We start from the raw sequence: 24,682 nt of genomic DNA, 5'->3' as shown, positions 1-24,682 counted from the left end.
TTGGCCTTTTGCCAAAAAAAGTGGTTTTTTTTTTTTTTTTTTTTAAGTTTATTTGTTTTGAGAGAGCACGAGTGGGGGAGTGACAGAGTATCCCAAGCAGGTTCTACACTGTCAGTGCAGAGCCTGATGCAGGGCTCAAACCCAAGAACCGTGAAATCATGACCTGAGCTGAAACCAAGAGTCAGATGCTTAACTGACTGAGCCATCCAGGCACCCAGGCACCCCTGGGTTTTTTGTTTTTTTGTTTTTTTGGGTTTTTTTGGCTTTTATAGGAAGCTGACTTCTAATTTCATTATTCAGCTAACTTTGAATGTAGTTTATGCTTTTTATCTGCTCTTTCATTCTTTTTCCCTATCCTAGGATACAAATCAATCATTCATCAAGTATTTATTGTATGGATCTTAATTGTCAAGCATGTTAGGTATACTTTACACACACATCTCCATACAAAGTGGAATGTATGCTGCGATCCGGAACATTGAACATAGCAGCCTTGTGATTGTTCTTCCTCTTGTTACCATGCACTGGAGTAAGTTTCTTGAGTTAGTTCCCAGGAAACTCTGTAAAGTTGGATAAAATTGATTCTGCCTTCTGAGAGATTATAATAATTAATTGACCACATTGACAGGGACAGACATAGAGAAGAAATACAGAAATAATATAGCGTCTGGCCTGGGAACTGGAAACTCTGAGTTTGACACTTAGTTTTCTATCACTTCTTGAATAATCTTGGGCAAGTCAATTGCACTTTTTAAAACTTCTGTTTTCTTAATCTGGAAAATCAGAATAATACATATTTTATCTATCTTTTGCATTTGAGATAATAGTGTAATACAAGTAAGTGAAAGCTCTTTGCTACTACAGTGCTAGTCATTGTAACCCCTTATTTAAAGCTATAGAAACATCAAATAGATATCTAGATATTTATATGATACTTGACATATAATCTGTCCCTTAGTACAAATTGTTGTTGAAAGGGCATTATTTGCTCTTTCCTTTAACAGATAAAGAGACTAATACCCAGAGGGTTAGGTGACTTTCCCTGAGTCATACAGTTACCGGTATAGAGGTGGGACTAGCACCTAATTTTTAATTTTCTGATGCCTGAAGACTTACCAAATACACCCAGCTTGGGTTTTATTGAAGGATTATTGGATGATTTGTTTGATAGGAAGCTTAGAGAAAGAGTATCTTTAGCATGTTTCCCTTTTCTAAAATCTTCATGTACTCCTGTCTTTGTAACCTGTACTACTTAGAGTGTATCTACATTATTGAAGGTAGAACTTCTTTCCTCTCTCTCTTCCTACATTTTCATTTATAATCAGTACCTTTCTTACAGCATTTGTTACAGTTAGTAAAATAAAATGATCCACTCTCATGCTCTTTATATTTTCTTGGTCTGTACAACTTTTGTGGTTTCTCTTAGTTGGGGGCAAAAATGAGGGTCCCATCTCTTGTCTGAATTGATTTGGATTAAAGGTATACGTAAAGAGAGTAGCTTATATCATTTTCTGTTTAAAAATGAGAGTATCTTTTCAAATACTTTTCTCATTTCATTTAGGACAAAGTGGATGCTGGCTTGCCTACAGCAATTGTAAGTACACTTTAAATAATCCTTTAAAAGTAAGCTTTCTATTTGATTGGGTTTTCTTAGATTTATTCTTCTAATGTTCAAAGTTATTGCATAAATTATTATGATAATAAATTCGTAAGTCCTTTACTGCCAGTAATCAGGTTTAAAACTTTTCCATATTGAATGTTCTCTTTCTTTCAAGTGTATTGTTATTCTTCAGGCTTTTGTTTGAGAAGCATTTAATGGAATAATGATTAGCCTTTTCCAGGTTTATTTATATGTGGTCCTCCCATGCCCAAGTAAATTTGCTCCTTCTGTGATTTGGCCTCTCTTTGGTTATAAGGGAGTGGAAAACAGCATTTGGTGAAATCACTTTGTGGTAAATAGTACATTTAATAGTTCTGAACTCCATTGCCAAGCCTGCCAAATAGTAAATCTGTGGCGCGATTATAGAGAACTGGGGGATATTGAAAGCACACTAGTGCCCTCTTTTCTTGAATACTTCCAGCTGCCTCCTGTAGCTTTCTTATTAGTCAGTCAGTTGGTGAGGAAGTGGGCTGAAGTTCGAATATATCTGGTGCTTTTGGCTCCTGTGAATAAACTGAAGGGCTTTCTCAACCCCTTCCCCATACCTCAGAGCTGGCTCGTGGTTGGGTAGCATAAGTGCCTCTAACTTTGTCCGGACCCCTGAATTTTTTTAAAAAATTGCTTTAGAATAGAAGTGGTGTGTTTCTGCCTATAATGTTGAACATATGATATTTTGATATTGTTACCCTTAGAGTAAATTTAGAGGGATTCCCAGAAATAAAACGTCCTGAGTTTCATTTCCCGTTTTGCCTCCTAGATGAAATTCTCCTTATTTATAATAGTTGGTATGTCATCTGGGCCTAGAGGAAAGAAGACCAACAAATTCAACTCACATTGTTTCAAGATCCTTGATGTAATATTTCAAAAATGTAATCTTCCCTTTTGTTCTCAGGCAGTGTCCAGTCTGATAGCAGTGGGTACATCTCATGGATTGGCTTTAATATTTGGTAAATTTTCTAAGTACTTTATTTATTGTAGATGTTAAGTATCCTTTTAGATTTTATATTGTTTAATAGTTTAATTGTAAACTCTATTTTCTTGTAAAAAAAAAAAAAGTGGAAGACTTGAAAAGTAGCAGTTCGACCCAAGTTCATTTTGTTGCTCATTGCAAGTTTTTCTTCTTTAATAATTTATAAATCATCATATCATATTTTCTGATTCTACAGACCGAGCCAGAAAGAATATAAAGTTGAAAGGGACCTTGGGTAGTCTTCTTGTCTGCCTCAGTTTGTGGTGGTGGTGATTTTTGATTCTAAACATATTTTAGCAGATCTTCAGGGAAAGAGATTCACAGGCTTTCTTAGTAATTGTTAGTAACTCAAACTGACAATAAGTTCTTTTTCATTTACATTGTAAATTTCTCTAAACTGAAAAATGTGTAGCCCATAATCACATTTGTTTGTTGGTTTAGGAGAAAATATAACATTCATTTGTTTGTATATTAGATGGTAGTCTTAAGTGTTTTCCCCCCTTTTTTTCTACCTGAGATGAAATAACCCTAGTTTCATTACTCTTTGCTTTTGAATTCAGTACTATAAGCAGTGCATTTTTTTTTTTACTTAAAAACTGTTAGATAATATTTTTCTGGCATTTTTAATTGTTCTCTTCTGAATCTGAAGTCTTTTGCATCCCTCCTAAATGGAATTCCCAATAGCCCTGTATTTTATTAAGGAATCTACAGGAGACTGTAGAAGGATTACCTGGAAATATTTTAATAATAGTACCACAATTTGATCGCTGTGGGGCTTGTGTCATTATTTACCGTATGAATGAAAAACTGGTTATTTCCCCTTGTTTTTGAACAATTTGAATTCCTACTTATGAATATTGAATTCCTATTTGTAACAATTTGGAGTTCCTATTTATAAATAAAAATCTAAACTATCATGGGATTTTAACACCTAGTCTTTTCAAAGGTGATTGATTTAAATAATAGAGCTTTACTGTTTGGGGGTAGGAAGAATGGACACAAAAATATAATTCTTTTGAGAGAACTTTAGAATTGATCCTTTCAATAGTTTTTTTTCTTATTTTAGAATTGATATGTGTTCATAGTAGAAAATTTAGATGAGCAAAAGGTTGGAGATATAAAAATAGCAAATTTTGGCATCCTGGAATAATCCCTAACATTTCTGTGTGGCCCTTTAAGACTTTTTTTGTGAATATATATATATATATATATATATATGTATATGTATATACCCAAAATGAAATCATGTTAATTTGTAACCTTTTTTGTTATAATGAGCATCTTTCCATGTAATTATGTATTCATCTTTAATATCATCTCTAATGGCTACACAGTATTCTTTTAAATAGACTCACCATAATTTACTTCATCATTTCCTACTGCAGGTTGTTTCTAAACAGATGGTATAGCGATGAACATCTTTATAACTGCATTTTTGTGGATCTGATTACTTCCTCAAGACAAATTCCTAAAAGCAGAATTGCTTAAGTCCAGGACATTTTATTTTTTATTTTTATTTTTTCCAGGTTTCATACATTGAATAAATGAATGAATGAATGAATGAATGAATTAGGGTAAAAACATTTTAAATACTTGTGATATAACCTGATTGCTTCTAGGAAGTTTTACCAGCCTGCTGTCTTAACTGGTGTAAGAATGCTTGTTTTCCTGTGGTGGCCAAATTGGTGTTAGATTGAAAGGATTTGGGGAAAGGATCTTACTTTTTAGGTCAGTCTTCCTGTTTTACGTATGAGGTAATTGAGAACCAGAGAGGTTAAGAGATACAGAGCCAAGTTCAGAATCAAGAAACACTGAACCCTACATCAGTGCATTTTCACCATTCTCAGCAACTCTGCCCTGAGAGAAAAGGAGGCAAATTCCAAGATATATGAAGAAAAGAATAGAAGAACTAAGATGAATGAGAATCGAGTATAATGTATGTTTTTCTGTCAGCAGAATGCAAGTTGGTTTTTTTGTTCCTGCTTACTAGTGCTCACTTTTCCTCAACACTGGTTTGCTTTAACATCCCTTCCTTTCCACAAGGTTATAGGAATGTCTGTTTATAAGCAAACCCATGTAAAACTACGGCGACAAATTAAAGTGAATACTTTAAAAATAAAAACCAACAGAGGAGAGAAGAGTATATGATTTTTTTTTGCTTTGCTACTGTCTCCTTAATTTCCTTGGGCCTGCTCTTTAATTTTTTTAGGTGTTCAACAGCTTTCTTGTAGATATGATGAAATCGTAATCTTTCTCTACAGTCTCATGCAAAAGAAAGTATACCAAAGTGAAAATTTTGAGAAAGAATCATAACGTTCTGGTTATGCTTTGGGTTTTTATTCATGCAGTTATTAACAGTCATTATTTTTGTAGGAATCAGATTATTTGAACAGTGAGTTTTAACATGGATTAAAATTTGTTTTAATGGCAGTAACGAATGGCAGAGTGATGATTCTATGAAGTGTCTGGATTAGAGATCTGGGTTAAATGTGGCCTTGTTTAAATATCTTTATTGATCATAGGAAAAGTGTAGCAGAAGAAGTATGCTTGTTTTAAGTATGCTTGTTTTGGAATATAGGTGGGTCATTAAAGTAGTGATCATTGGAAGCTTCTTAAAGGTGATATATGTTGCCTATTCTTACGGACTCTAGGTATATGATATTATGTATCTTGGTTCTTCTGTATTATACAGGATCTCAAAAATTGAAATCTTCATAAAGATGTGTCCCCATTCCAGGGCTCTTAGTTTCCTATTTTGGGGGGTCAGTACATACTTCTGTAGATATTCTTTCTACCAAACTTACTGGACTTGGATTTACTCATTGTGCTATAATTTGAATGTAGTGCATTTTCTCTTTCCCATAACTAATACCTGAGTATATCATAAATCATTTAATCACATTTAGTATTATTCCCAGAGATAACTAAAGATTGTCACTTATACTTTTGAAATTTTACCTGTCTTTTCTCTGAACTTTTGAACTGATTTCTTGCTTTTCTCTTTCTTTTGATCTTATCTCCATGGATTCAAAGGAAAAGGTATAGTAATTTTGATTTGCATGAGTGACTTTTTTTCTTTTGGCCTTTTTAGTGTTGAAAGAGAATGCTGTCAATTATAGTTGATGCCCATTTATGAACTGCTTACTAAAAATAAAGCTCAGCTAGGATGCCTGGCTGGCTTAGTCGGTTAAGTGTCAGACTTTGGCTCAGGTTGTGATCTCACAGTTTGTGAGTTCAAGCCCCATGTCAAGCTCAGTGCTGACTGCTCAGAGCCTGGAGCCTGCTTCTGATTCTATGTCTCCCTCGCTCTCTGCCCCTCCCCTACTCACGTTCTGTCTCTCTCTCTCAAAAATGAACAAACATTAAAAAGAATTTAAAATAAAAGCAGCCAACAAACTGGTTAAAGCAGGGACTTGTTAAAAATTATAAAAATATGCATACTTTCAGTGTTTTAACTGAAAATACACAAATATTCATTTTATCTCCTTAATCATTTAATACAGTCTAAAGCCTTTTCTTTGAGTTTGTGTCTGCTAATTGGAGGTTTGCAGCTCTTTTTTGGAATAAATTTTATCAATAATGAGTCCTATAAAATTTTCACTTTTTGGGGGACCTGGGTGGCTCAGTCGGTTAAGTGCCCGACTTCGGCTCAGGTCATGATCTCATAGTTTGTGGGTTTGAGCCCCACATCAGGCTCTGTGCTGACAGCTAGCTCAGATCCTGGAGCCTGTCTTCAGATTCTGTGTCTCTGTCTCTCTCTGACCCTCCCCTGCTCATGCTGTCTCTTTCTCTCTCAAAAATAAATAAAACATTAGAAAAAATTTTCTTTAAAAATTTGCACTTCTACTTCAGAACAAAGAAGTAAAAAAGCTTAGGCACCTGTGAATCAGTTGAGGAATGCAAGATTACAGATTTTTCAAAACAACTCATTAATCTTCTACAGGTATCTTGTCCATGTCTTATTACATGACAGCTTTTCAAAGAAACACCTTTAACAAGTTTTTTTGTGAGCGTTCATTTACTTTTCATGGAAACAACAGCTTTTTTTCCCCACTGTATTTCATTGGTTCATTTATTGTTTAATTTTTAAAGTCCAGTAACAGTACAGTGGTATGAGCAGGTTTACAAATGAACACTGCTAACTTATTCGTAAGCATCAGTGTTCTGGATGATAGCCAGTTAGCCTTCGGATACCCTGTGTCCTGGGCTTCTGTCAGTGAGCTTTCCAAAGGGGACAAACATTCCAGTTGGTTAAGTGGAGGATAGATAAAGTGCTTCACCTGTTTTATGATCATTGATGAAACATATTTTCTAATAGCCTCTTCTCTTTTCCTTTGGTCTTAGAGAATATTTTAAGATGCACAAAGGGTAAGAAAAGAGTAGTATTGAAGAATGATGAATGCTGGCAATAAGAGAGCTCTATACACACAATTAAACTTGATTTTTTCTAGGATCTAGTTACTTCCTTCTTTGAAGGTCTTTGGGAACTAGTTAAAACAAATTAGGGATGAAGAAATAGAGGATTGGGTCAATTTTGGTATATGGAAAGAGCAGAAATTCTCTTGAAGTATGTTCAGATTTAGATTTTATGGCTATTACAGACTTTATACATTACTTGTGGGTTTTCTTTGCTATTTAGCACATTACTCTTAAGCCTAGAATATGCTGAGGAAATCTGCCCTAAGCAATGTATACTTTGAAAGATCTACTAATAAACACATATAATTCATTGCAGTGTTTGTGATAACTAGGCTTCACGTTGTCTTAATTGGCAAATTATTATTAATAATAATTCCTTGCATTTGTATCATTTGATAGTTTTCACATTTTTCACAGGCATTTTCTTATTTAAGCTCTGTGCCAACTCTGTGAAGTTTATAGGAAAAACGATAGTCTCATTTCATATTTCTTGCCTAGAGTTATTTGCTTTATAAGGACCCACTCAAGTTTTTTTGAAAACTAAGTTGAGAATGCCAACCAAATGTGATTTTATGTGGCTCTGTAAATGAAATTAGATGTACTGTTAATTTAATGGTTTCTCCCAACAATAGACAAAGCAGACGTCGAGAGTAGGGAAAAATAGAATTTTTCCTTAAAAATTAAGGCGATCAAGAGCCCCTAGGGGAGAGCTCTGATTTTTACCTTTCTTCTGTCCAGATCCTTCTGTTCTTTCCATATTAACTTTAGAATTCAAGTGGTTGGAAGAGATTTTATGTTTATTTTTACCAAATACCTTTTCCTAGAAGTGTCCTGAATAATCTTGGAGACAGAATGTTTAGTTACATCAGCAGAAGAAACCTCTCCCATAAGATTCTGGTTTCTTCTTTATACAGAAATTCTCCCTTTTCTGAATTTCATCTTAGTTGCTTGATAGCAGGTTTATTAATATGGTACCACAAATACAGAATGTGCAAAGACAGCAATATGAATTAATCTTTATGGAGTTAAAAACCAGGTTACATTTTATACACTCTTCAGTTCCATGCTTACCATATAAAGGAACATTATAAAGATAACAAATACAAAATAAAAATCAAGGGGAAAAGTTGAGAATGTTTTCATTAACACAGTTCTGTGGAATATAAACTTCATACATATTTCAGGAATGACCAAATTTGATAATTTGGTCCCCTTTCTTAGCTAGTTTTTTGTATGCGGAAAGGAGAGTCCTGTTTGGGTTTTCAGTCTAGAAGTTTTTCTTTCCCTCTTTATTTCCTCTCTTAATGGTATGGGAATTCTTTATCATATTTCATAATTCTGTTCTTACTCTCCTTGAGTTATAAGAATACTTAAAGTGTAAATTTTGCTAAATCTGAAAGCAGTAGTATCATTAAGTATTGGTGGATCAGAATGTGTACAGTTTGGATCTCAAAGCAGAAAGGATCCCAGCAGGATGCTATTCAGACGCTGTTCTGTGTCTGGAAGGCAGGTAGTCCAGACCTAAGGGGCTTCTTTGTGCGGCTGAGAAGGAATTTCTGTCTTTATCCTCCTCCTTTCATTCCATCTGTTGCCTACATGCAGGACTCAAACTAGGGAATATATATAGAACACTGTTGCCTAATCATCCTATCTTGACAGTTTGAAAAATAAGATACATGGATAATCACTAACTGTGTAAGGCAGCCCTGACAAGATAAGGACATGGAACCCACTATTTTAGGCAGGCAATTTCAGCGAAGCAAAACAAAATGAGGTGTTGTGTTCAGAGTTGGGAAAATAGAATAAAGGAAATTTTAATAATTTGGATGAGAGGAAAAGAACCTTAAGTAAATAACCTTAAGTAATAATTTGGATGAGAGGAAAAGAACCTTCAGTAAAGAAAAAGTAAGAAAAAAACCCCTATAATAATTCTAGATGTGGGTAAAGAGAATGACTTTTTAAATACACAAGACCTTGTATATTTATGAATTTTATTGCTTTTTGGATATTCATCTTAGGCTAAAACCTGAAATAATTTCAGGGGTGCCTGGCTGGCTCAGTTGGAAGAGCGTGCAACTCTTAATTTGGGGTTCTGAGTTCAAGCTCCATGTTGGGAGTAGAGATTACTTAAATAAATACAAACCTTAAAAACATAAAATGATTTCAGAAAGCATTGAATATTTTGTGTCAGATACACTACATCCATTAGTTATGTCAGAGCTCCTGTAGTATGTGAGGATTGCTATTTGTGCCAGTTTACGAACACAGAAAACTCTTCGTATAGTACTCACTTTGGATGAACAAAAGGTCTACATGGTGTTACTACCTAGATCTGAGAATAAATATCTTTAGGGTCTTTCTGATAACTAGTTTTACCCTTATAGAAGGAAGATTTGTGAATGTGGAAGCTATGCAGATGATTGTCGGATGCCTCCTGAGTGAGTGCAAAGCACCAGGCTTGGTATTCTGGCAATGTTAGTTCACTCATGATCTTAGCCCTTAGAGAGGACATAGTGGAAGTAAGACATATCTATCTCCAGGTAGTAGCATGTGAATAGTTAAAGGAGGCACAAACAATTGCTGGATGAGGTCAGAAAACTCCAGATTATGCAAATATGGTGAGTTTTCCCCTCTAAACAGTTAAAACTTACAAGTGTGTCTTTTTTTTTATTTGAGAGTGAGCATGCTTTTGGGAGCACAGATGTGTGTGGGTAGGGGAGGGGCAGTGGGAGAGGGAGAGAGAATCTTAAGCAGGCTCCATGCCCAGTGTAGAGGCCTGGAGGGGGCTCAATCCCATGACCCCTGGATCATGACTGGAGCCGAAATCAATAGTTGGACGCTTAACCAGCTGAACCACCCAGGTACCCCTGTAGGTGTGACTGCTTAAATTTGTTCTTTCATTGTTTTTAAGTAGGTACAATAATAAAGTCTATACAAAGTAAGCATTGCCTACAAGAAGAAACTTAGAGGAATTTATTTCAATTATTAGATAATAAATTTTAATAAATGTTTAAGTACCTCTGGAGAAAATCAGAAGTGATTAAGGCAAGATCCTTGCCCTTAAGTAACATAATCTAGGAGGGATTTGAATTATTTGCTTTTAGTATATCAAATGTTGGTGCTTGGAAATAATATTCTTAAGTAGTTTAAATGTTTACCCTGTAATTTTGTTTGCACTGTTAATTTGCCTAGGAAACCTTTTCTTCGTGGATAATATAAATGTAAATTTCCTCCAAACTCTGAATTAATAAATTTTGATATTTGAAATTTTTAGGTACTTTAAAAGATGGTATTCTCTGTAACCTTGCATCCTGAAAACAGCAGGAAATAAAATTGTAGAATGAGACAGATGAAAGATAGTTGGTTTGTTCAAAGACCTGCAGATTACTATGGATTTTTTCACTTATCATTAGCATGTTTTATATTATGCTTATTTGTAGATACTGCTTTTTTCTTCATTTTTAGTATCTAATTTAATGCCCAACGTCTAGTAGATAATAAATACATTAAAATGAATATAACTTCATCATTTGACTCTTCTGATTGTTGCTACCTCCTGAGTCCTTAAAAACAAGCTAATACTATATAGATTTTTTCACTCTCTTCACTTCTTTCAGCTGATTTTACATGTTGCTTTCTTTAGATCAGAATCAAGCTTTGCGACTCTGTCTGGGGAACACTAGTGTTGGAGGTCAGTATGGAGCCATCTCTGCCCTCAGTATCAACAATGACTGCTCAAGACTTCTCTGTGGCTTTGCTAAGGGACAGGTAAATGCGAACTTTATTTTATCTGTATCATAATAGTAAAATCAATTTTTAAAAAAGTAGTATCTCTAGAGTAGTGTCTCAAAGATCAAGAATTCTAAAGTAACATGTCTATAGACCTAACTTGAGATTGTTCAGTCTAATTCTTGTCAAAGTTGTTGATAATTGTTATCAAGTGAGCGAGAGTTTGTGATTTTTAGTATCTTAATTCATGTGTCTATGTAAGTAAATAGCTTTTACAAACCAACCAGGCTGTTACACCAAAATTTACCTCCTTACAGTAGTGTAGATAATTGTTGCTGCTTTTTAAATATATTGTGTTCTGCTTTCTGTATTCTCATTGCTGTGTTAGTGGATAACACTTTGGGTATTGCTTTCTACTTCTGAAACTAGCAGTAAGTTTTGGCCTTTCTCATCTTCTGACTTATACTTCACTACTTCGTTTGGCAGTAAGCTTTTCCTATAATGTTTATCATTGCTAAGGAGATTGACTCTTTAAAGAAATTTGTTGCAGTATAAAAGCAACTTTTAAAATCTGAAGGGAAAAGTAGATTGGGTAGGATGAAGGGAAGATGAAGATGGAATAGAGGCCCTGTGTTTTCATGGATCTGCAACCTTCAGTTACGTTTCAACTTCATTGTTCTTTGCCTGCAATGTTTATAGACCAGCAAGGGATTATTTCAGCCAGAAGGCAGTATACTAAAGTCCAAAAAAGAGCAATAAATTGGTTTTTGAAGCATTTAATTATCTTCTAGATCACGATGTGGGATTTGGCCAGTGGAAAACTTCTAAGATCAATAACAGATGCTCATCCTCCAGGAACAGCAATATTGCATATTAAGGTAACATCTTTGCTTTCTTTGTCTAATAATTCTAATTATTATGCTTTTGAATGCATTTTTAAGCACATTTCTCTGTAAACAGAATCTTTGAAAATGAAGTTTTCTTTGACTAGCCCAATAGGATGTTTTCCAGGTTAGATGGGCCAGCCCGTTGTATAGCTAGAACAGCAGAAAGAGAAAATGGATGTGATGCTGGACCACAGGTTGGCAGCGGGCAGGCAGTGCCCTGCTGAAAACTCATGGGGGGGGATTTAAAAAGGTTTTTGTTTTGTTTTGTTTAACCTTCTGTTTAGTCCACCAACAGCACTCTGTCACAATTTGTTGAGAGTTACCTGAGGTTCAAGGCATCAACTGTGAAAGAACCAAGGTCCACATTATGTTTAAAAATGAATCTGTTGGTTTATTTTCTTTCAGGCCTCTAAGGGAAAAGCATTAAGATTTGCATCTTGGCTTTCTCCTTACAGGTCTAAAAAAAATAAACCAACTTAGGTAACAGATTTCATTTATACATACAATGTGAAGTTTGGTTTTTGTATGCTGTCAAGCCCATGTTTCAGAAGCATAAAAGGTAAAGGACTGTAACTAGGGAAGTCTAAAATCAGATCTTCTAGATTTTAATCATGTACACATTTGGTTGCTTAGCTGAGCAGACCTCTCTTATCCATACATATGCTTTTTAAAGTCTGTAAGCATCTGGAGTTTATGTGTCTGCATCTAGGTTAGTTACATAAAAGTCTTTAGTGACAGAGCAGCATTGAAGCATTTAGTAACAATGAAAACAGCCAGACCAGTAAAAGTAGAATTTCTCCTGTTGCTGAACATCATGGCAACTTTTCTTGACCTCCTTTCCTATGGTATGTGCCAACTTCTAAATTGTTATAGTTGTTTGTGTTTATGTCTTATATCCTTTAATAGATGAAGATTTTTGAAACCAGAATCTGTTTCTCATTTATTTACATGGTAGCTGCTCAATAAATGTTTGGTTGAAGGAATGACTAATCGGTGGTGTTTGTAAAAGGATAGTCCATTTACAGCAAAAAGCCAAATCCTTGAGAGAACAATAGGAAATAGAAGAGATAAAGGTGGGAAGGAAAGAGAGGAATGCAGCTGAGGTGAAAAGTATAGAAGTAGGGGGTACTTGTGTGGCTCAGTTGGTTGAGTGTCCAACTCTTAATTTTGGCTCAGGTCATGATCTCACAGTTCGAGATTGAGCCCCACATCAGGCTCTATGCTGACACATGGAGCCTGCTTGGGATTCTCTCTCTCCATCTCTTTCCCTGTCCCATTTACATACGTGGGTGTGTGCGTGTTCTCTCCCTTCACCCCTCACACCCGTAAACTTAAAAGCATAGAAGCAGTAGCCATTGTGTTGCTTGGGATTGGTGGTAAAGGTGGTTCATGCAGATGCAGTGCATTGCAGTAAGGGGTAGCAAATGATATGTATGACTAAATACTTTCCAGGTCTTGGATCAACAACAGCTATGTGTGCTTTAGTACTCTTACTCATTGTTCTCCAAACTTAACCCTGTATACCATCAATAACAATTTGGGCTTACATCCTTAATGTATGTATATATATTTATTTTAAAAATAATTATAAATGTACTACTCTACTAATATTTAAGTACATTATGAAACAGATAAGTAGAAGATTAATAAATAAAACTGCAAGTTCAACTGTGTCTCCTATGTTCTGGATATATACCTTCTACTCTGGCAGTTGCCCAGCTAAAAGAATTGAGAGCAGAGGTGTGGGTCTCATTATGCTTATATGCGGGGTTGAGGAATAATTTTACAGGAGTCTCTGGTACCTCAGCTGTCCCTGACTAAGAGGATGAAGGCATGCCCTTTGGGATGGCTCACCAATCTATAGGGTTAGGAGGACCAGTCACTCTAAATGACTCAAGTTACTTTTGTATCATGCAGCATTCATATATACCATATCTTATAAGCCCTTAAGACTGTCATTGTGAGCATTATTTGTTGTTTTGAGTTTTCCAGAGTAGGTAATAACTGAAGTGTGCTCTGTCAAAGATGAGGAGGAAGCACATTTTTGGCAGAGTTACATAAAAAGTTCAACTATTTTAAATGGGTTTATTCTTCATATACAGAAAACATATTCAACTTTATTTCCCAAAGATAGCAAATATATTTTGCTATGTCTTTGTTCTTGGAAACTAGGCAACTGCAAATGTATCCAGTCTGTCCTATTCAGTTTAATAGCATGTTAGAAAAAGTTAACGTTAAGAACCTAAGTGGAAAACTTTAGGGCTTATATGAGTCATAGTTTTTATTTTTCTTTTATCCTGATGGAAGGTGGTTTTACTTTTTTAAAGCCTCAGCTTTTTAAGGATAGGGAGTCATTTTTATTCTGAATACAGGTAAGTTTGCATATTTAGAATGATGAGCTAAATCTAGTTTAGGTGATTTCAAATGCTATTGAATATGTTTGTTTTTAGATTTTTAAAATGTGATAATTTTTCCCTTACCTTTTTGATACTTGACTGGTTGTTGAAAAATCTGTAAGGAATTAATTTCTTCTCTGTTTAGTTTACAGATGATCCAACTCTTGCAATTTGCAATGACAGCGGAGGCTCTGTTTTTGAATTGACATTTAAGTAAGAGACTAATGGACATTTGTTGACAAATGAAATCAAAAGACTAGCTCTGGTTTAATGACTTGAAGCTAAACATGAAGAGGTCTGGAAAACCCATGTGATTGAAAATCGGTTATGGCTGTCTATTATCGTGACCTGGGGAGGCTTCTAGAACATTTGGAGCTCCAGGCCTGGCCTCCCAAAATTCTGTCTCAGTAGGTCTGAATTGGGATGCTGAACTCCTGCTCCCCACGGAATTCATATGAACTGTCAGGCTTGGGAATCATAATTCCGGAGTATGTCACTAATTTTGGTTTAGGTCCCAGGCCCAGTTGATAATAACTCTAATAGTGTAGAAAGGTTTTTATTGCCTTCAAATTGCCCTGTTTCTCTTTAAGAGCAAAGACTGAATACATGGGAGAACAATTATAAGGCAGAGTTTTAAAGAAAGCAGAACATAAAATTCAATGTGCATTGTGTTTCTATAAGTTTTCAGAGTCAGGATTATGTTTCTTATATTTCTTATACTTTCTAGCAATGCTAGCCCAAAGTAACTGCTGACAAAGTACCATTTATTTATTCTGCTAATATTTAATGAGCATCTCCTATATGTAGGCATTGTTCTAGGCACCAGACTTGTAGCTGTGAACCAGACAAGGCTGCTACTCTATTAGAACTTAAATTCTAGTTGGGATAGAGGTAGGGGTAGGGATACAGGCAATAAATGAACACATAAATGAGATAAGTTCAAATAGTTATGAGTGCTGTGAAGAGAATAAGACCAAACAGCATGCTGCACTGAAGATAATTCAGGAAGGTGACATTTGAGCAAAGACCTGAATGATAATCTGGTCAACAAATGCAAAGAAGTGTTCTAGGCAGAGGGATGTTTGAGCCCAAAGGCTTTGAAGTGAGCCCAAATTTGGCTTGCTAGAGCAGCAACAAGGAGATATTTGTGGATGGAGTGTGATTTTGGCAGTAGTGGGAGAGGAGTGATGGCAGGAGCCAGGTCATAACAGGAACTTTTAAAAAATTGTAAAGAGTTTGGGTTTTATTTTATATACAGTGGCCAACGATTGAACCATTTTTAGGAGAAGAGTGATAAATCAAAGATCATGTTCCTGTCCTATGGAGTTAGATTGTTGGAGGCAAGAATAGGAGTTAGGAGGCTACTGTAATAGTCTGTGCTTGAGATGGTAGTGTCTTGAATCATTACTAGATCAGTTCTGAATTTTTTGGTTACATTTGCAGGAGAGTGATGGGAGTGAGAACGTGTGAATCTAGGTGTCTGTTCAGTGGCTCCAAGGGTGAAGTTTGCTGTATTGAGCCTCTCCATTCTAAGCCTGAGTTGAAAGATCATCCCATCACACAGTTTTCTTTATTGGCCATGGCATCCTTAACAAAGGTCGGTGTATTTAGAAGGTGAAACGCATAACTTTTAGAGACTTTCAATACCCCAAAAAGAAAATTACAAACATTAAAAATACATTTTTCTTCTAAAGATACTGGTCATTGGATTGAAACCCTCCTTGAAAGTGTGGATGACTTTTCCCTATGGAAGGGTGAGTAAACCTTTCCATCTTACTGGCAAAAAGGCCAGTCCAGGAGGGGAAATGACTTACATGCGGTGAATTCTGTGCGATTGTTAGAAAATGAGGAGGAATGGAAGTCAGTGCTCCAAAGATCATTGTCTGGACTTAACCTTCATGTCACCAAAGCAGCATAAGCGGGTGACTGAGCGGTGTCCTAGGGATCATGAGATTTGTACTTTTCTACCTTTATCGTTTTAAGTTGTTCTCTCATAAACAGCTGCTGCTTTGATACTGAACTACAGATAGAGAATGCCCCACCATAGGGTATAGCATAAACTACTACTACTTATGCTTTCTTTGACTTCTGCCTCTAGTATTTTACTTTGGAGGATTATACTTCCCAGAATCTATTATGCATACCCCAGTTTCCTTTTCCTTTCCTGCTTGGTTGTTTTCAGACAGTTGTGATCTTCCAGTATATATATTAGGAGAGGTATTGATGGGATGAGATGGAGAATGATGGTATGGAACCAAGACTGAGAACGCAGCCCCTATACTGAGGGAGATCACTCTTGTGTGTGTTTGTTGGTACTCTATGTACCTCTGGGCCCCAGGGAGGCAGATCTGCCCTTTCAGATGGCGCAGCTAGCTGAGATTGTCATTAACGTTTCTTAAATCTAAGAAACCTAAGCTTCGCTGGCTAAGTGAGGTTTATCATGGTGGTGTGTGTGCATCTTTCTGTATATTTTTATTGTTTTTCCCAATATTAACATTTTCAAATAGAGAAATGGAATTTTACATTGAACATCTGTATACCTGCTATCTAAATTCTATCATTAATAGTTTATCATATATTTAGCCATCTCTCTGTCTACCCATCACATTATGTTATTTTAAATGTACTTCCAAGTAAATTGAGAAGTAAATACTCTTGCCTAAATATGCAACACACATTATGTTTAGCTAGAGTTCAATATTTGTTTCTCCTTTGGTGTTGAATTTACTTGCAATGAAATGCACAGGTCTTGAGCATACATTTGCTGAACTTTAATAAATGTATATATTTTTGTAACCCAAACCTCTGTCAAGATATAGAACATTAGCATCAACCCAGAACGTACCCTTATGACACCTCCCAGTCAGTTCCTGCTTCACTGGAGTTTTATTGAGAAATTGGGAGACATTTTATCAAGGAACAGTAGTCAGATGCTGTTTTTAATTAATTTTCTCTTTCTCCTGTCTGTTAACAGTGATGACCTTTTTTTTTTTCTTTTTTTTGGCCTTCTCTTCATTCAGATGGATCCTTCCAGTGTTCCATTGTTGGCCTGGCACTTTGTGGCAGTGCATAATTACGTGAATCCCATGCTTGCCTTCTGCAGAGGAGATGTTGTTCATTTTCTGTTGGTAAGTCCTGATATGCTAGATTTGTTAAAAAGTTCTTTATCATAATATTTTTTTCTGATTCACTAGTGATTTAATATTGATTGTGTCAAAGAAATATGCTATTATAATTCTTTGGAGAGAGAGTGATCATTTGATTTTAATTGAGGGCTTTAGTGATTAACACAGAAAACAACTGATCACCTTAGCCTCATGCCCCTGCATGTATATTCCTCAGTTCCCTCTCCTTTGACCAACAGATAATTAATGGTTTGTGTGTATGTATAAATATATGAATGTGTATGTGTCTATTAATGGCTTACCTGTCTATCTACATGTGGTGTATTATACAACAGGCATCATTGGACATGTTCTGTGTTCTCTACACTGATGGATATAGAAACAGTTGAAGGAAGTATAAAACATAATTTCTTCCTTCACATAACTTCAAATGTTGAGAGACAAAACCCCTATGCTCATTACTACTAGGGAGACTATGTTTAAGGATTCAGCTATGTGATGAGAACTAAAAGTTGATATAAGTTCAGAGTCTGGAGAGATTTGGAGAGATTTGTATGGGCTGGATAGGCTATGGAAGACTCTCTGAAGGAGATATATGACAGATATCCCAGGAGGGGCGAAGTGTGCTATTGGGAGAAATAAGATGAACTAAAGTTATAGAGGTAAGAGTGTGGCTGCGTAATCTCTCCTTGGGTTTCCTAGCTCAGTGAAGCAAGGACACAACTCTTCACCTGGTTTCTCCAGCTAGAAACTTAGCGATTGCCTCTCACTTCCCTTTCTCCTTCTCTGCTGCTTCACTGCTTCCCGTCGACTCTATCTCCAACATCTCCTGAATTTACTCTCATTTTTTACTCCCCCATTGCTGCTACCCAACTTAAGCAACACTGACATTTCTTTTAGTGTTGGCTCTGGCATAGCTTTCTAACCAGGCGCTACCTCCGGTGTCTTTGTAGATGCTCTCACCTCTGCCAGGGAAGCTCTGTCCTCTCTTCCGCTTTATCCTACCTAACTTGTGATTAACGTTGCCTCCCCTGATTTCCTGAACTGTTCCCTGCTACATGCACCCACAAGACCTTCTATCTTCTTCTTTGGTAATATTCAGCACTTTTTAAATTACGTGACTAATATTTTTCTTCCTCATTAAGAGTGAGCTCCATAAGTCTAAGGATACCAGCACTGTGGGCAGTGCCTACATGTGGTAGATGCTTAATATGCTTAATGAGAGCGAGAAACCTGTGGGAAATAAAGTTGAATATATCGTGTAGATTTATATGAGGTGTGGCAAACAATGGCCTGTGTACCAAATCTTGCCAGCTTCTTGTTTTGTAATAAAGTTTTATTGGAACACAGTCATACCCATTTGGTTTTGTATTATTTATGGAATCTTTCATACTACAGTGGCAGAAATGACGTTACAGGACTGTATGGTCCACAGAACCCAAAATATTTAATATGTGGCATTTACAGAAAAGTTTGGTGACCCCCTGATCCAGGGTATATAATTGGCCTAGATTGGTAATGAGTTGTCACAGGTTCTTAGGTAATTAAATAGATAAAGATGTGATTAAAGTGGTATTTTAGGAAAATGTAGCAGAAAGAATATAGGTGGTAGCAGGGAAATGGAGGGTTTTGGTTTTGTGCCAAAGCAGGTGTGAGGTCTTGAGACAAGGATTCTTGGTTGCAGTGAGAGTTAGAGATGACATTTTTTTGAAGGAAGGATGAGGCTTCTCATCTTACTGCACCTGGGGACTGAAGGATGTGAATGAAACCTTGTGATTCTTACTTTGCATTTTAGAAGCATGAACTATTTGAAGAGTTAGGATTACAGAGGATTTGAGTGTGTTGAGATAGAAGTGAAGGTGGGATTCTTAAGTGTTCTCTCAGGGAATGTTTTCTGGGCAGATGGCATCCAGGTCTGCAGTGTAAGTGAGGATTTCAGAATAGAGAATGCAGTTGAAGTTGTGAAGAACAAAAGCCAGAGCATATATAACCTTGGTGGTCACTCACAAGGGAAAGGGGAAAAAAAAGGAAGTCAAGAAAGAATGTTCCAGTAAAGGCACTTAGAGGTAAAGGGAAAGTAGGAGGGTGTGGCGTCACACAGGAGACAAAGGAGAGGCTTCTGGACCTGGTCAGTTCCAGGGTAATAGCGTTGTTAAATAAAGATCAAGGGGTAAGACTGACGATAGACCACTGGATATGCAAACGGTTGTTGATTAGAAACTTTTCAGAGGACTGAGTATCAATGGAGTGGAGGTGGAAGCTACATTATAGAGCCTTATTAAAGAAATGGGTGTGTAGGAGAGCGAACTCACGTAATCATTGCATTTGACTGTAAGAGAAAAGAGAAAGATTAAATATCTGTAAGAAAGAAGGAAAGGCTTTTTGTTTTTGTCTATTTGAAGATAGAGAAGTCAGAAACATGTTGGATCGCAAAAGGAAAAGGGCCCTTAAAAAGGAGTTAATGAGTATGCTAGCAAGGGAGGGGTAATATTAAACAGTGATGGAGGGGGTGGGGTTTAGAGTGTATAAAATGAAGGGATTTTCTTTAGCAAGGGCCCTGTGAATCTTAGGAGAATAGGTAATGTTGGCATTGTTTTTTTGTTTGTGAAACACTTTCAGCGTATGCTAAATAGGAAACAGTTTGGTGCTTATTTTCATTTTTCAAAGGAAGAAACTGGGAAGGAGTAAGTGATTGGCCCTTGGTAACACAGATACGATAGTGGCGCTCAAACACATGCTCCTCCTGCTAGAGTATCATTTCTTGCAGGGGACGTGACTTAGTGAAGCAAAGATGAGAGAACATGAAGGGCCTGCATTAAGAGGTCTCAGTTGTTCAGGTGTCTGGAGAGGTCAACACTTAAGTGATGGGACCAGAAGATAGAGGAATTGGGGCTTAAAAGGAAAGGAAGACATCTATCCAGAACACTACTATGGGAGAGTATAAGAGATCCCAGGTTGGATTCAGTGCTCTGTCACCTTGGAGCAGAAGCAGAGAAAGCAAATTACAAGGATGATTAAAAATTAGAGAATGTATGTACACATGTGTAAATAAAATATTGACCCTTTAAGTTCTCATGGGAAATTTTGGACTATTTGAGCTGTAATAGTAAACTTCATTAACCCCAGGTTTTCTGAGCTTTTTCTTAGCTATATTTTCATGGAGAAGGATGAGACTTAACTACCAAGTCTTCCATGCTGAGTCTTCATCTATTTATAAATTTCCGAGACCTTTTCTGGAAAGCACCTCCTTTACATTTCTTCCTCAGTTATTCATTACTCTTCTTGTTTAAATAGGGACACACAGGACTTGAACATTACATGAAGGTCAAAGCAGTATCCCATAATTCACACTGAGACCAAAGGACCCTTGGAGGTTTTGAAGGGTAAAGGAAGTGCCGTTCCTAGGGATGCACAAGGAAGCTGGTCGGCAGACAAAGACGACTATGGCGAGCCAGAAAGTCTGCGTCTGTGCCTGTAATAGTATACTTAGGAAAAATCTAATTTTATCACTGCCTTTTTTTTTTTAATGACCTTTTTGACTATCACCATGTTGTCAATCCCATTTTATGCTTAACTCTAGTTAAGTACAGTCACTAATGGGATGAAGTTAGTTTGTTCTGACTTGTAGTAGAGTGAAAATACAGAACAGTACTGACCACTAGACCACTGTCACAGATGCCTTGGATTTTGTTACAGATCATGGTGTGAATGATGTTTTTCATTTGTATAGTAGTTTCTTTAGTTGCCAGTATTTTGAGCTTATCCATACTCTGAATGGAAATCATTTTCTAGGTGGAGTATAATTAGGTACCTAAAAAAAAATCCCTCAAAAAACATCTGGTATTTAAATGGTTTTTATTTCATTACCAGGTGAAGAGAGATGAGTCTGGAGCAATACATGTTACAAAGCAAAAGCATCTTCACCTCTATTATGATCTCATCAACTTCACTGTGAGTGTTATTCAGATTAATTTGCTCCATTCATTTCATGTAATTGTTTGGAGTCTGTGGTGTATTCAAACTACCAGGATTTCTGTCATGAACAATGGCCTTTCGGATTATGTAAAATATGGACCGAAGTGTGAAGTTCTGCTTACATTGAATAGCATTTGAGTTTGGTATAATGACACATTATTTTTAATTGCCTTTCAGCCTTATGTCCTTTTGAACACTGGCAGGATTAGGAGAAGTTTTCTTTGATGTCCTGATATGTTCAGAAGAATTTTGGGTGGATTTCTTGACGATCATGATTAAGTTATTCTAAAATTATAATAGTATTTATTAATGAAAACTTGGAACATAGAGAAATAGAAAAGCCAAGGACTCTCCCATAATTGGTAGGGAGGTTTTAAAGGAAATATATATTTTAAACAGCTTCTGTTTTAAAACCTATATAAATGCTAACAATCATTTGACCACCTAGGTTTAGCAGGTTTATTTGTCCTTTTTAAAAATTAATATAAAAAACACAAGAAATGCATAGTTTGTAATTTTGTTTACATCATTTGTGCAGTGTACCTTATAATTGTACTAAAACTAACATATCCTATAATGTATCTGTTAAAGCTCTTAGTTACCTTTTTTAACACTGTCAGAACCGAGTACTGTGTTGTGCACTGTTACCACTGCTATCATCTGAGTAGTCCTTGTGGTGATTGTCCTCAAGTTACTGAATGGATTAAGTACTCAATGTACTTTAACTGAGTGGCCAGGCTTTCTTTTTGTCTTAAATAGTGTGGGATGGGCTTCACAGTTGTGTTGTGGTGTGCTTGGTTTGCAGTGGATAAACTCACGCACAGTTGTGCTCTTAGACAGCGTGGAGAAGCTGCATGTGATTGATCGGCAGACTCAGGAGGAATTGGAAACAGTGGAGATCTCAGAAGTTCAGTTGGTCTATAACAGCAGCCATTTCAAATCCCTAGCCACCGGAGGAAATGTTAGCCAGGCGCTGGTAAGGGGAATCTGTTATCTTAGTATTGCTTTGATATATTTGGTATTTTGTTGTTGTTTGCTTTAGAAATAGGAACTGAGGAGTTAGCTGTTTCTTTAAAAGCTACTAGATTGAAGTGGATACGGATGTGTTTGTAAGTATTCAGAAATGTGAACTAAAACAGTAATTGCTGTTACCTTCTCTTCAAAAATGTGACTAATAGGGGCACCTGGGTGACTCAGTCGATTAAGCCTCTGGCTTCGGCTCAGGTCAGATCTCACGTTCGTGGGTTCGAGCCCCGCATCGGGCTCTGTGCTGACTGCTAGCTCAGAGCCTGGAGCCTGCTTCCGGTTCTGTGTCTCCTTCTCTCTCTTCCCCTCCCCCTCTCATGCTCTGTCTCTCTCTGTATCAAAAATAAATAAAACATTTAAAAAAATGTGACTAATAGAATATCAAAATTTTAAATTTTATACTAAAATAATAAAATGAAATTGAAAATTTATGAGAAAGGAATTGTAAAAGCAAAATGTTTTAGGAAGTTTAATATGGTGGCAGTAAGCCTGATAGATTTAAGGGATGAATGACTAGAGACAAGTAGCCTCTGAGGCTCTGGAAATATTGAAATATTGGGGGGATTGGTAAAGACTTGAGCAGGTGTGGTGGCTGTGGTCATTAAAAGGTAAAGATGGCTTTGAGAGAAGAAAAGAAGGCTCTTTAGAAACAGGAGATAATGAAAGGTAGGAGTTGGGAGAGGTAGAAGACCCATAAGGATGATCTTAGTATTAATTTTACTGTATTTTAAGCAACCACAGTGATGGCTGTTAGCAATTTACACAGGGAGTTTACTGTGATCTCTTGTTTCCAAAACCAATGGTTTGTAAGCAGGAATTTTAGAGGTTTTCCTGGGTAATTTCATGGAAGAAAAAAGTAATAATGTTCATATTTAACGAGCATCTACTGTGTGATATGCAGCCATTCCTCACATCTTTTGAGATAGTAGAACTTCAGAGTTTAAAAAATATATAAAAGGATCTTCCAGCCTCCGAATTTAGAAACCAAGAAAATCCAGACTAAGAAATAGCAATGCAGTAGAATTCACTAGTTATTACCCCACACTTAGGTATTTTCTTATGTTTGAATGGTTACTGAAAATGGTGTTCTCAAACTGAATTTTAGTGTTGGTTGGGCAACTGTAAATTTATTAAAAACTATTGAATTATATGTTTAATAAGTGAATTATGTGGTGTGTAAATTATACCTCTGCACTGTTATTTAACAAGAGCAATTTAAAACAAAAATAATGTAACGTTTATGACAACGTAGAAGTAGTGTGTATGATGAAAGTAGCACACAGCAGGGGGTGCGGCACAGAAGTATATGATTGTGAGGATTTATATCCTACATCAAATAGTATGATAGTACCTAAATGTAGACAGAGGAAAGTTAAAGTTACGTGTTGTAAACACTAGAGGAATCACTGAAAAAAAGATACATAACTAAATAATAGTAATGACAAAGTGGAATGTTAAAAAATGTTAAATTCAGTGAAGCCTAAAAAAAAGGGAACAGACAATACAAGTAGAAAAAACAATTAATATGATAACTAATCTAAACTCAACCACATCAATTGCAGGAAATGGAAATAGTCTAAAGATTTCAATTAAAAGGCAGATTGTCAGACTGGATAAAGAAATGCAAGAACCACATCTGTGCTCTGTACAAAACACATTAAGTACAAAGACCTAGATAAATTAAAAGATGACAGAAAAAGACATACCCTGCAAACGCCAATCATAATCACTAGATTTCAGAGTAGGAAATCTTGTCAGAGATAAAGAGAAATTTCAAATTGATAAAAAGGGATTACAAGAAGATAAAACATCCTTAAAGATTTAAGCACCCAGTGTCAGACCTCTAATGCATGTGAAGCAAACACTGACAGAACGGAAAGAAGAAACTGCCAAACCACAATTACACAAACCTCCTGTCGTTAATAGAATTAGTAGACAGAAAATCATTAAGGGTATGGAAGACTTAGACACTATTGATCAGCCAATTGACCTAAATGACATTTACAGAATATTCCACCAAACAAAAGCAGGTTACAAACTTTTTTCAAGAGCACGTGGAACATGCACCAGTATAGGTTATACGTTCAGCCGCCAAGCAGACTTTCATAAATTGTTGGAGGAATCATCAGGGTAAGTCTGGGAAGAACCCAAATATTTGGAATTTAACCCATACTTTCCTAAATAACCTGTGAGTCAAAGAAGAAATTTCAGAGAAAATTGGAATATATTTTAAACTGAATGAAAATGAAATTACAACATATCAAAACTTGCGGCTTACAGTAAATTAGTTTTTAAGAGTAACTTATAGCATTAAATACTTATATTAGGAAAGAAGAAACATCTCAAATTAATGCCCTAAGCATCTACCTTAATTAAGGAAATAGAGAAATATAACTTAAATTAGATTGCAGGAAGAAATAAAAAGGTGAACACAAATCAATTTAATAGAAAATGGACAGACAGAGAAAATCAAATCAAAAGCTTGGTTCTTTAAA

At 36.1% G+C, this 24,682-nt stretch overlaps 1 protein-coding gene across 3 annotated transcripts in view; it reads left to right on the top strand.

Annotated features, from left to right (window-relative positions):
* VPS8 (VPS8 subunit of CORVET complex) overlaps positions 1-24,682 on the top strand; it is a 238,633-nt gene that overhangs the window by 25,071 nt on the left and 188,880 nt on the right. For 2 of the 3 annotated variants that reach the window (XM_029939720.1, XM_029939718.1), the window contains exons 7-16: positions 1,562-1,594; positions 2,553-2,607; positions 10,693-10,817; positions 11,570-11,656; positions 14,207-14,274; positions 15,505-15,658; positions 15,756-15,815; positions 17,082-17,189; positions 21,057-21,137; positions 21,967-22,137. In XM_029939720.1, the coding sequence (XP_029795580.1) occupies positions 1,562-1,594; positions 2,553-2,607; positions 10,693-10,817; positions 11,570-11,656; positions 14,207-14,274; positions 15,505-15,658; positions 15,756-15,815; positions 17,082-17,189; positions 21,057-21,137; positions 21,967-22,137 (942 nt within the window). Of the gene's footprint in view, positions 1-1,561; positions 1,595-2,552; positions 2,608-5,663; positions 5,670-10,692; positions 10,818-11,569; positions 11,657-14,206; positions 14,275-15,504; positions 15,659-15,755; positions 15,816-17,081; positions 17,190-21,056; positions 21,138-21,966; positions 22,138-24,682 lie in introns of all 3 variants that reach the window. The other variant, XM_029939719.1, reaches the window with a different exon arrangement.

This window comes from Suricata suricatta, chromosome 5 (assembly GCF_006229205.1).
Source record: "Suricata suricatta isolate VVHF042 chromosome 5, meerkat_22Aug2017_6uvM2_HiC, whole genome shotgun sequence".
In the NCBI taxonomy this organism is placed as follows: domain Eukaryota; kingdom Metazoa; phylum Chordata; class Mammalia; order Carnivora; family Herpestidae; genus Suricata; species Suricata suricatta.
The sequence above is the reverse complement of the archived record's forward strand: the minus strand, read 5'-3'. Positions and strand labels throughout refer to the sequence as shown.